This window comes from Podarcis gaigeae (genome assembly GCF_964106915.1).
Source record: "Podarcis gaigeae genome assembly, chromosome: 14".
Lineage (NCBI taxonomy): Eukaryota > Metazoa > Chordata > Lepidosauria > Squamata > Lacertidae > Podarcis > Podarcis gaigeae.
This window is the reverse complement of record NC_139690.1, coordinates 27507883-27518883: the sequence shown is the minus strand read 5'-3', so window position 1 is coordinate 27518883 and position 11001 is coordinate 27507883. Positions and strand designations below refer to the sequence as shown.

General features: G+C 53.6%; 1 protein-coding gene across 8 annotated transcripts in view; it reads left to right on the top strand.

Annotated features, from left to right (window-relative positions):
• Positions 1-5347: 5347 nt before the first annotated feature.
• The window catches only part of TLE3 (TLE family member 3, transcriptional corepressor), a 49372-nt gene continuing 43718 nt past the window's right edge, over positions 5348-11001 (top strand). For all 8 annotated transcript variants that reach the window (XM_083712016.1, XM_083712013.1, XM_083712015.1 and 5 more), the window contains exons 1-4: positions 5348-6123; positions 6697-6797; positions 8082-8145; positions 10608-10652. In XM_083712016.1, the coding sequence (XP_083568142.1) occupies positions 6100-6123; positions 6697-6797; positions 8082-8145; positions 10608-10652 (234 nt within the window). In that variant the 5' untranslated portion in view covers positions 5348-6099. The remainder of the gene's footprint in view (positions 6124-6696; positions 6798-8081; positions 8146-10607; positions 10653-11001) is intronic.

Below are 11001 nucleotides of genomic sequence, written 5' to 3'. Positions count from 1 at the left end.
GATTTAACCCACAGCACCACCCGTGTCCCTGTCTTCTTGTTAGGGTTTATTTTATTTATTTGCTACACTTCACATCCCATCTTTCCTCCAAGGAGCTCATGACATACATCATCCTCTGTATTATATTCACAGCAACCGTGTGAGGTAGGACAGGCTAGAAAGGCAGTGACTGGTCCCCAAGGTCACCCATGAGCTTCATGGCCCTGAGTCTCTACCCACTCCACCACACTGTCCTCTTTTAAATGTATTTTATGCTTTAAAACTTTTAAAATTATCTCCTGGGAAAATCGCCCTAATCAATAAATTAATCGCAACGATAACCATGCAGAAAACGAGGCCAGCTTCAGGGACTTGTCCCCACTTGATCCAGCTCCTCGTCTCCCTCCTGGATTCCATTCCGGAGTTCCCTGGCCGCCACCGCGCTCGGGGTGGAGGGCGGTTGTTGCGCGGTGCGGTGCCAGCCTCGCCTGCCTTGTGTCCCACGTGGGACCGGCTCCCCGGCGCTCCAGCAGGCCTCCAATCGCGAGGCGGCTGCCCGGCTGCTTAGGCGGGGTGGGGGAGGGGAGGCGGCCTGCGACCCTGGAGCGCCCACTCGGCTGCAACAGGAACGGATCCAATTAGAGGCGCGGAGGAGAAGGCAACGTCCCCGGGTCGGGGGGGGGGGCTGAAGACGCGGGCGATTAATGAGCTGCGGGGGGGAGGGGGGCTTCGGAGGCTTTTGTTTTTTTGTTTTGCCCGGGGAGGGAGAGAAAGCTTGCGGGGGGGGAGTCCCTCCATACTCTCACCTCCCTCCCCCCCCGATGTCCAACTTCAAAGCAAGCAGAGATCCCCCTTCCTGCAATTCTGATTTGAGTCCCCGTTTTAAAAAGGGGGGTCAATTTAGCAAAGGGGGAGAGGGGACGTGGCCTATTAACTCCCCCTTTCCTCAAATTCCTTTAAATGCACACACACATTTCACTTCCTCGCGGCAAACGAGAGAAACGGCCCCTTCATTATTATTATTATTTAAATAGAAGCTTCTCCTTTTGATGCATAAAATCAAATTGATATTTAGCCCCTCCTCCTCCCCTTTTTCTTTTCTCATTCTCTCTCTCTCTTTTTTTTTTTTAAATGCACGGCTCCCTTTTTACCACATGGTAGTGACAGATTGTTTGAGCTGGAAGGAGAAGCCATTCAGAGCTAATTAAGCGGCCCTTTCCAAGCAGGATCCGCGAGCGCCAGTCTCGGGAAGGCAACCTATTTGTCAGCGCTCGGGCTCCGGCCGCCCCACGTGCCTTTGACGGACAGGTCTCCCGGCTTGGAGTGGCAGCGGCGAGGCGCCCAGGCCAATGAGGAGCCGGCGGAGGGCTCTCTCTCTTCCCATTGGCCGGACGCCGCTTCCCCGTCTCCCTCCCGCGCGTGTGGTTTGCTTTCCCCGCCCCCTTTCTTTACACGACCGCGCCCCACGTGGGACATGGAAGACGAGGAGGGGCGGAGCTCGCGCCACTCACTCACTCTCTCTCCTTCCTCGTGACGTCAGGCGAGGGGAGCCATTTTGTGCTTAATGGGCGCTGCCCGGGAGGGGCGGGCGGGAGCTTGGCCTGGGTTTCTCCTTCAATTAATTACTGCCTCTGTTCCTCCGCAGCTGGGAGCCGTCTGGGCCGGGCCTGGGCTTGAGGAGGGGACGGCAAAGGCAAGGCGGGCCCCCTTCAGCACCAGCAGCAATTGCCATTTGCAAATGCTCGACAAAAGCAGCAGCAATTTGCAAATGCTCCGGCAAGAGCCAGGGCCAACGGAGGCCCCGCAACCGCTTCGTTAGCATGCAAATGCTCCCCTTTGTCTCGCTGTCGGAGCTCCAGCTGAACTCCGCGGCGTGGGAACGGCCCCCGGCCCCGCTTCCCGGAGGCCCGCTGGACTGTGCTCTGCGCCCTGCGTTGGCAACCCTCGGGGTCCAGGAAGAGCTGGGCTCAGCCCCCCAGAGCGCCTGGCTTCGGGAAAGGCACTCTGCGCACCGCCAGAGGCACTCTTGTGTTAGGCGCTGTGTAAGAAAGCTCTGCAAGGCAGGTTCGTGGTTTGGGAGGCTTAAATCAGTGCTGCCTTTGAATCGCCGTCATTGTATCAAGACACATCTAGGCGCACAACTCCAGCAATTAAGTTTTGCGCGCGCAACTTTAGGATTGCAACCTGTCATTTGGCCCATACTTGCTACTGTGGAGGAAAAGTGGCTTAGAATCCCCTGAAAGGTCCGCGTTTCAAGTCCTCCGCCTCATTGGTATCCCGGGGCACGTAAAGAGCATTGTGAGCCCCGGCTAGGGATGACGCGGGACGATCGTGCCAAGAGGGGTTCATCTGAAACAACTCTGTTTCTGCGCAGCTACCACCACTATCGTCTCCCCCGCTTTCCGGGGATCACGCGCAGCTGCTGCGCCGGATCCGGAAAGGGGGCGGCCCGGCGCAAGCAACAGGCCGACGCTTCTTTCTGGCCCTTCCGGGGCCTGCCTGAGCGGTGCTTTGTTGCAAATCGGTGCAGCCGAGTGTGTGACTTTAATGAAATTACTTTCCTCCCCCCCCCATGGGGGGGGTCCATCAAAGCCTCTCAGACTTTCAGAAGAAAAGGGAGCGAATAACAGGTAGCGCAGTGGGGGGGTCGTGTTTGCATAAAGCACAAGGCACCCCTCCCCCCCGTCCTGCTGGTGGGCACATCAAAGGCAGGGGGAGGGGCGGGCCCAGCGCCCCCCAGGAATTCTCCCACCGCCTGACTGCTCCCCCTCTCCCTTTGCAGCCTTGCCAACCGTTTTATCGGCCCTAAATCTTCCGAAGTGAAAACATTAAAATGACAAAAGCGATTTTGTTTGTTTTATAGCTTCTAATTGGGGCTGCTTTGCAGATCTAATGAGATTAGGAGGGAAAAGCGCTCTCGCGTTCACACGGGCTGCGGAAACAAGCACCGCGATTGTTGTCCGGACCGCGCTTGCCTCGTGGGGGGGGGGGGCGCTTACCCCTTGCCTCGACGGAAGGGTCGCCTCGGGCCTGGGAGACAGCGATTGGGTGCAAGACCTTGCTCGCCCCTCTGCCTCGTGGAGGGCCGGGCCACCCAGCCTCAGTTTCCGTTCTGTCCAAACGCTTTGAATTACAGTCTACAAAAATTGGATCTGTATATTGCAGGGAGTTGGTGTGGATTACCCTTGGGGATCCCCTTCCAACTCTGCAATGTTATGATTCTGTAAAATTGTATCATGAGGTCATCTTCCAGTCTTTTTTCTTCAATTTTTATTTTATTTGAAATGCCTTCAATTTCCCTAGAAAAGTGGTCACTTGACTGCACACAACCAAACAATATCGCTTAGGGGTGGAGTTATTCTGCTGAAAATGTTGAGTTGAAATATTTCTAGGCCGCCTGCCCGTCCAAGACAGTTAACAATAATAAAACAGGATAGAAAAATCAAGAAGAGGAAAGCGAAAACCTTCAAATCCTTCCCAAGTTAAAGGTGATAAAACATCCTTGGCCAGCTGCATCAAAACCCTTTCCCATCCCAACCAGGAGGGATTCCAGGCTAAGCCCGTTTGAAGAAGTTTCTGAAGCGCAGTCGGTGTTTAGATACACCCGCAGCGAGTTCCAAAGGCATTTTAGATTCTGGAGGAAAATGAGCCTACAGGCCCTCCGCCATTCAGAAGGTTAGGTTTGCTGATTCAGAGATCAAAGGGTGTTACCAGACAGGTGGCTATTGTGGGATGAGCTGGTATCTATTCCCCTCCTCCCCCGCTATAATCCGGATTGTCCCCTTCCTAGGAAAATCTGATAAATTAAAAACAACACCCAGGTTGCCAAGGGCCTTCGGTGAGAACTGACCATCCCGCTGCAATACTTATCTGCACCCAAAACGTGGGAAGACAATTCTGCTCTCTGTACTGCTGGGGCGGGAGGAAGAACTGGACTCCTGTCCTAAAAGCATTGTTACTAAAACAGCAACAAGATCTGGCAGCGCTACAAAGTCTTAACGAACGGATGAGGACGGCAGCGGCAGCAGCAGTTCTTGTGTTATTACTTTGTATACCCTTCCAAGGTGGCGTATGACTTTCTTTCCCCCATCCTCGTTCAATTCTCACAACAACCCTGTGAGGTAGGTTAGGCTGGAGAGCCTATGACTGGCCCAAGGGTCGCCCAATGAGCTTCATGGCCCAGTGGAGGGGATACGAATCCTGGTCTCTCCCGGTTCGTAGTCCGATACCCTTATATCGCTATGCCATCTGACATCTGAAGGCAGCCCTGTTTAGGGAAGCTTTTAATGTTTAATAGGTTATTGTGTTTTAGTGTTTTGTTGGAAGCCGCCCAGAGTGGCTGGGGAAACCCAGTCAGATGGGCGGGGTATAAATATATAATAATAATAATAATAATAATAATAATTACTACACCTTGGCTCTCGCATTCGATGGTCTCTCCTCCGCCTAACACGTTATGCCCCCCACTCCAAAACCTGGATGGGCGGGGCCGTGCGCTTCTCTTGTTGCTATTCCCTCCTCACCTTCCCCACCCGCCCCCGGAAGTGTACAGACAAACATACACAACTTCCTAACTCATCATCAGAAGCGGCCTCCCCCCCCCCCACCGGGCGCGGTGGCATTTCACGTCGGATTATATCATCAGTCCAAACCGCAACCAAATGATCCCCAGGCAAAGAAGGAGAAGCCCCCCCCCCCGCCTGGGCAGGAGCCGTGGGAAAAAAAGGAAAAGGGAGGGGGGCAGACTTGCTGGGGAGGGGGGCTGCAGCGAGGAAGGAAGGAAGGAAGCGGCCCGGCGTTGGGGGTGGGGGTAGATCGGGGGAGGGTCCGCTGCTCCGCTTCGCCTCCCTTTCCCCGGTTCGGACGCCAGGTGGCACCGAGAGGTTCCCTCCCTCCCACCACCTCCTCCCCTCCCCGGCCCCTCCCGCACTCGACCCGGGCGCCGACCAATCACGCGGCGAGTGGCTGCGGCCCCCACGTGGGATCCCCGCGCTGTGATTGGCGCAGAGCTCGCTCAGCCCTTCAATTCATTTCTTCCTTTCTTCTCTGCTCGGCGTTTGCTGCTGCTGCTGCTTCGCCTTTCTCGGTCCTCCCCCTATTTGGAGCGCGACGCGGAGTTCTCGTGTTGCAGCGGCGGCGGCAGCAGCAGGAGCCTCGCCTTCTGTGGGTGGCATTGCAAGGCCGGATTGGAGAAGTGGGGAGGGGGGGGGGTTGTGCCGAACGACGTTTGCTCGCGGCTTGTTCGGGGTGGGGGCCGCCGCTACAAGCCTTTGAGGATTTGCCTCCTTTGAAGAAGCGACCTCCCCTCCCCCTCTTCCCCCCCCTCCCGCTCTCTTCGCCTCCATGACCGCGGCGACCCCGTCTGGATCCGGCTGCGCTTTCTTGCGACGGGGAGGACCGTGGGAAGGAGAACAAGGGACGGAGCCAGCCTGACTCGGCTCCGCACGCGCGGGGATAGGATCTCGGTGGAGTTACTGCGAAGGAGAGAGTGTCCCCCCCCCCCCACCACCACCACCGAAAACAACAACAATCCGGGCTTTGTTTTTCTTCTTCGTGTGGTTTTCTTGTCTCCTTGCGAGCGACCGAGGAGGAAATCGTTGCAGCCCCGGCGGCCAGGGAAAGAGCCGGGCGGATTTGCAAGGAAGTATCGCCCCCCCCCTTCCAACACTCCGCGGCGTTTGTGTCGTCTCCTGCTCTGCCCGAGGGAGCTTTTTCTGGTGGATCTGCTAACAAAAAGGAAAGCCCAGCCGTCCGCCGGCTTCGGAGTAGCTGCGGATTGTGCGTGTGAACGCGCGCGCTTGGGTGTAATACCAACGGAGGGGTGCCGTTGTTCGAGGGAGGCGATCGTCTCTTGCCTTCTTCCTCGAGCGGCGGCGGGGGAGCCTTTCCGAGCCCGGGGAGGGGGGTAGGATGCCCGGAAGGGGCGGCGGCTCCCCCTCGCCCGCCATCGCCGCTGCCCACCCGGGGGAAGCCCGGCCGTCGTCGTTGTCGCTGCTGCTGCTGCGCTCGGAGGAGGCGCGTCAGGCTCCCGGCCGTGGCGGCGGCGGCTGCTGAAGCGCCCGCGCTCGCCTCCTTTGTCCAGGCTCCGGAGGGACCGTCGCTCCGATCGCGGGGCCGGCCATGTATCCCCAAGGGAGGCACCCGGTGAGTAGGTGGCGGAGTCGAGGGGGGGAGGGAGGCGCCCCGTGTAAACGGAGCAGCGCCCCTTGGGGCCCGCTTGGGAACTCGCCCTTTTGGGGAGGGGGGTTTGTCGTGGTGCTCTTTTCCCCCATCCCCCCATACACTTCCAGGCACTCCCCCCTCCCTCTTCAGTTTTCCCTCCAGCAAGCCCGCGTGCATATGTGGGGCTGGGGGTGGGGAAGGAACGGGGTCACCGAGCCCCCTGCTAGTGGTGTCACAGAGAACTTGCTGCTTTTAAAAAATTGTGGGGGGCCCTTGTTTATATCTTTGCCTAATTGTTCAGCACCCCTTTTAATTGGGGGAGCTGTAGGCGGAGCCAGGTGTCATAAGACTAGATTTTTATCAACTTCTTTTTATGTAGGCTTTTTGGGGGGCAAGGATTTGGGGGAGATTAGCGTGTAACTTGCACTTCTCCCCCAGTCCTGTGGGAGGCATTTTGGGTGTCTACAGCTGGAGTGTGTGTGTTGATGATGGGCTTGCTGCCCCATAGGACTTACTGATAAACCTGGTGGGGGGGCTGTCTTCTCCCCATTCCAGGCACCCCACCAGCCTGGCCAGCCAGGCTTCAAATTCACCGTTGCCGAATCCTGCGACAGGATAAAGGACGAGTTCCAGTTCCTGCAGGCTCAGTACCACAGGTAACCTTTCTCTGGCTCCTTCCTCCCACCTTGCAAAGTTGAAAGGCTTATTAATCCTGACAGACGCTGAAGGGTTAAAAGAGCAGGCGGTCTGGAGTGTCTTAGAAACCACAAAGCTGGCTGACATCCAGGCTGCTTATTGTTCTCCACTCTCTGTCAACTTGGGGCTCACGCCCCCTTTCACTTTCTTTAAGAACATTTGGGGGAGTTTCCAGAAAGGAGTTTTGCAGCCCTGTCTGCTAAGAACATCCATTTATTTCCTGCACGTTGTCTTTGCTAGTTAGTAGTTGTTTAGCTGAAGAAAACAACCCCCTTGCCTTCAGATGTGTTCCTCTTCCCCATTGCTTGCTAAGCTGTTTTGATTGCAAAGAACACCCCAAGTGGTACCATCAAGCACTCTTAAGGTTCCTTACTTGCAGCCCAATCCCATCTTGGTTTTCTTGGGAGTCAGTCCCATTTATTTTAGGGGGATTTACTCTCAGATAAGAGGCAGTCCCAAGCAGGCTTCCATAGAAAGCCTGCTGGCACACAGTCAGAGGCTGTGTGTTTAACACCAAAAGTAAATTGGGCATGTTATTTCAGAGCTGAGAGTTTTAATCTGCACAGCTTCTAGGCATTTTGGGGAGGATTTGCTAAGAAGATCCCAAATTTTCATGCTAATTCTCCCCTACCTTTCCACCTCAATATCAATTCTCTGGCTTTTAATTTGCTGACATCATTAAGAGGTTCAAGACAGGTCCCTTTTCAGGTTTTGTAATTGAAGCTCCGAGGGTTAGGCATAAAAAACCAAGCCTATTTTTTCAGATGTTTTTTGCAACTCTTCTGTCAGAAAAAGGCTGCCTTTTCACTGAGGGTACCTCCGATTTAAAATACTTTATCACAATCTCCAGTAAATAAACGAACAAATGCCACTCATTGGCAGTGTATATAATTCAGGCTCTGGTGAATTTCCAGTGACACTTTGTTCATTAAAAAAAATAAATCTAGTAAGTCTCTTGTCTCACAAGAGCTGTACTTCACTCACCTGTAGTCTTGTGACTCTGTTTTGAATCGGCTCTGTGAAGGATCAAGTGCCTTGGAGCATATACAGAGGGCATCCTTTTTCATAGTTTGCATGTCTGCAGAGTTAATGGGGAAGGAAGGGTTTCTGGGTGAAAAGGTGTGACTTTCAGGTACTCTTTCCTTGACTCTCCCCTCACCCCACCCTGCCCATCTTGTTAACAACTTGAGTGTTTCTGGGACTTCTGAGTTGTGACGGGTACCCTCTCTCTTTTTCTTTCCTAGTCTTAAAGTAGAGTACGACAAGCTTGCGAATGAAAAGACAGAGATGCAGCGCCACTACGTGATGGTAAGAGAGACTCTTTGATGGCGACTGTTTGCCTGGGGAAAACCGGACTTCTCCCGCCCAGGCTGGGTCACTTGGAGTTGTAACCCAAAACATTGGGTGGAAGGCTTCTTTCGGAACTCACGGGGTCTCATATGAGGTTCCCATCTCATTCCGCTCCACAAACCCTTTTCTACCTGTCCACCTTTGTGTGCCCTTCTGCTTTCAGGGAAGCACTTTAACACACCAGGCTAAATGGCCCATGTCCTTAGGATTTTCTTAGGCAGTCCTGAGTGCTTTCTGCTCTTCTATGGAATATGCTGCTAATATGACAGTTTTTTCCATATCTGAAAAATAATAGCTGTTGGCTCCCTGTGGACATATGTGAACAACCGCAGTGTTTATAAGCCCTTGGTGGTGTGGTGGGTGCCCGACCTGGGCTTTTGCTTCTTTGCCACAGGAAACTCCCTGAAAAAAACCCGCAACCCCAGGAAGTGCCTTGATTCAGCTCCACATGAGTCCCTCCGTTAACTCAGCCCAGCTGTAGCCAGTGCAGCCTCCCCAGTGGGATTTGAGTCCCCGTAGCTGTGTAAATGCCTAATCGCTGCGGTGTGTGGTCAGTTGTTGCTTTTGCTACAGGAAAGCCTTTCCCAGGAAGTGGTCCTCGCAGTTGCTAATAATCCCTGTGGTTGTGGCAGCTCTGGGAATGCCAGAGAGGTTAATAGCCCTGGCAGAACCAAGTATTGGGGAATGGCTGTCAGAAACTGATCGGCCGTACGCAGCTCAAAGGCATTTAAAGGGTCCTTTTTTGCGGTAAATGTGATGGATTGGCTCTTGCTGGCTATATGGCAGAATAGTTGAGTTGAGTCTGACTATTCGCCATGTTACTCCTTCCAGGCATGGTTGGGTCTGACCTCATTGGGAGCCTCATGAGCACACCAGACGCCCAAATGAGGTCTTGCCCCCCTTCTGCCCAAAAAAACCCTGGGTTTGTAATGCAAGGCTGCAGGGGACTTGGATCAAGGGCATCTCATTTTCTCAGTTGGGTTCACTGAGGTGGTGTAGCCTGCACATTTTAAAAGAGCAGCAGACATTCTTGTATGTTGAACACCCGGGCAAAGGGGTCTAGATTCAGTTTCTCTTTCACTTGCTGGTTTCATATTTGGAGGATGTTGAAGCCTGTGAGACACCCCCCCCCCCCGAGGAAAGTGGTACAGTCCTGAAACAGGTTGACCACTTCTGGTGTGTCTGCGGCCTCCAAAATGCCCCCTTTCCTCCTGTGGGCGGTGCACATCAAATGATAGATTGTGGCCACCCTGTAACAAATGCAGCTCGTAGGTGGTTATACTCAGAAATAAGACCCACAATGTTCACTGGATTTTGCTCCTGGTGTGCCAGGTGGGCAGCAGCTCCCATCACCCTTCTCCACTGGCTGTGCGGAGGACTAACACATCTGGAGAAGTCCAAATTGGCTGTGCTCTTCTCAGTTGCACATAGCACAGAGTGCAATTGGTCCTACCTCCTTTGTGCGTATAACATGCAGATATACATGCCACCGGCTTAGCATGCATGCAGCCAGTCCCTGGAGTGTTGAAAGGGCTTGAGAGCTACTGTGGTGTAGTGGTTAGAGTGTTGGAATAGGACCTGGGAGACTGGGTTCAACTCCTTGCTCAGCTCTGAAGTCAGTCGTGGGCCTCTCAGGCTAACCTACCTCGCAGGGTTGTTGTTGAGAGGGAGAACCTTGAGCTCTTTGGAGGAAAAGGTGTATAATGCAAGAAACTCAATGAATTGTAAACCTCACAACAATCTGAGAAGGGAGTTGAGTGGTGTTATGTCAAATTGTCTGTGTGTCAGGGTGTGGGTGAGAGGGCATGTCTAAAGCAATGCAGTGAACTCCTGGTGCGTTGCCCCATCCCCAGCTGCTATGCAGCACAACCTTTAATTAACAATTAAAAACATCGTGTTCATCAATGTAGGACACTTGGATCCCGGCAGAGCCCTTTTGGACGTAGGCCTTCCTGGTCAAAGGTAGCGGGTTTTCTCAATCCCGCTTTTTGAAATCCCTTAATGACAGGTGCTGCTTATCAAATAAGCGCCTTTCTGCATGTGTGGTGTGTTACACCCTTGAGCTGTGATGTTGAGCGCAGCGCAGAAATAGCTCAAGATGTCTCCCCAGAGCCTGTGTGGGTTGTCTTGCATCCAGGAGACAGAGAGCACGCAGTTCACGGCTAGAGCTCTCCTAAGCAGCTTTCGGAGAAGAGGCAGGCGTGTCAAAGCATTGTCATCTTGTTAAAGATATGTCAAGCAGGGCGGACACTCTGCGGCTGCAGCCGTTTCTTGGGCTCCTGCAAAGCGAGAGCAAACCTTTCTGTTCTCCTCCTCCTTCGCTTTGAGATACTGGGTACCATATTCCGGATGCTTCCAAACATTTATTGCATGATTAATGAAGATCTCTTCCCCCCTCCCCATTTTTTTCTCTTTTTCAGTACTATGAAATGTCTTACGGCTTGAACATTGAAATGCACAAGCAGGTGAGTGTCTTTGCTTACTGTGTCCCTGTTCAGTGGTCTGTTGCCTCTCCCCTCCCTCTCTTCGGCTACTTCAGGAACAAGGCTTGGGGGATAGAGAGCATTAAGCTGTTGCCAGGGAGATTTGTGCGAAAATCAGGGCAGTGCAAATGTTGCCCCCTTGGATTCAGAATGACTTGTGGGAGGTGAAGAGGTGTGCACGATGGTGGCGTTTATTTGGCGTTTCAAATTCCTTTGTTTTCGTTGGGCTTTGGAGTTGTGGAACTCTGTCCCTTTCGCAACTGTGGTTTTGAGCAAATACTTGTGTTTTTGCAGTTGCTGTGTTGCACCAGAGCAGTCTTGCTCCCTCCAC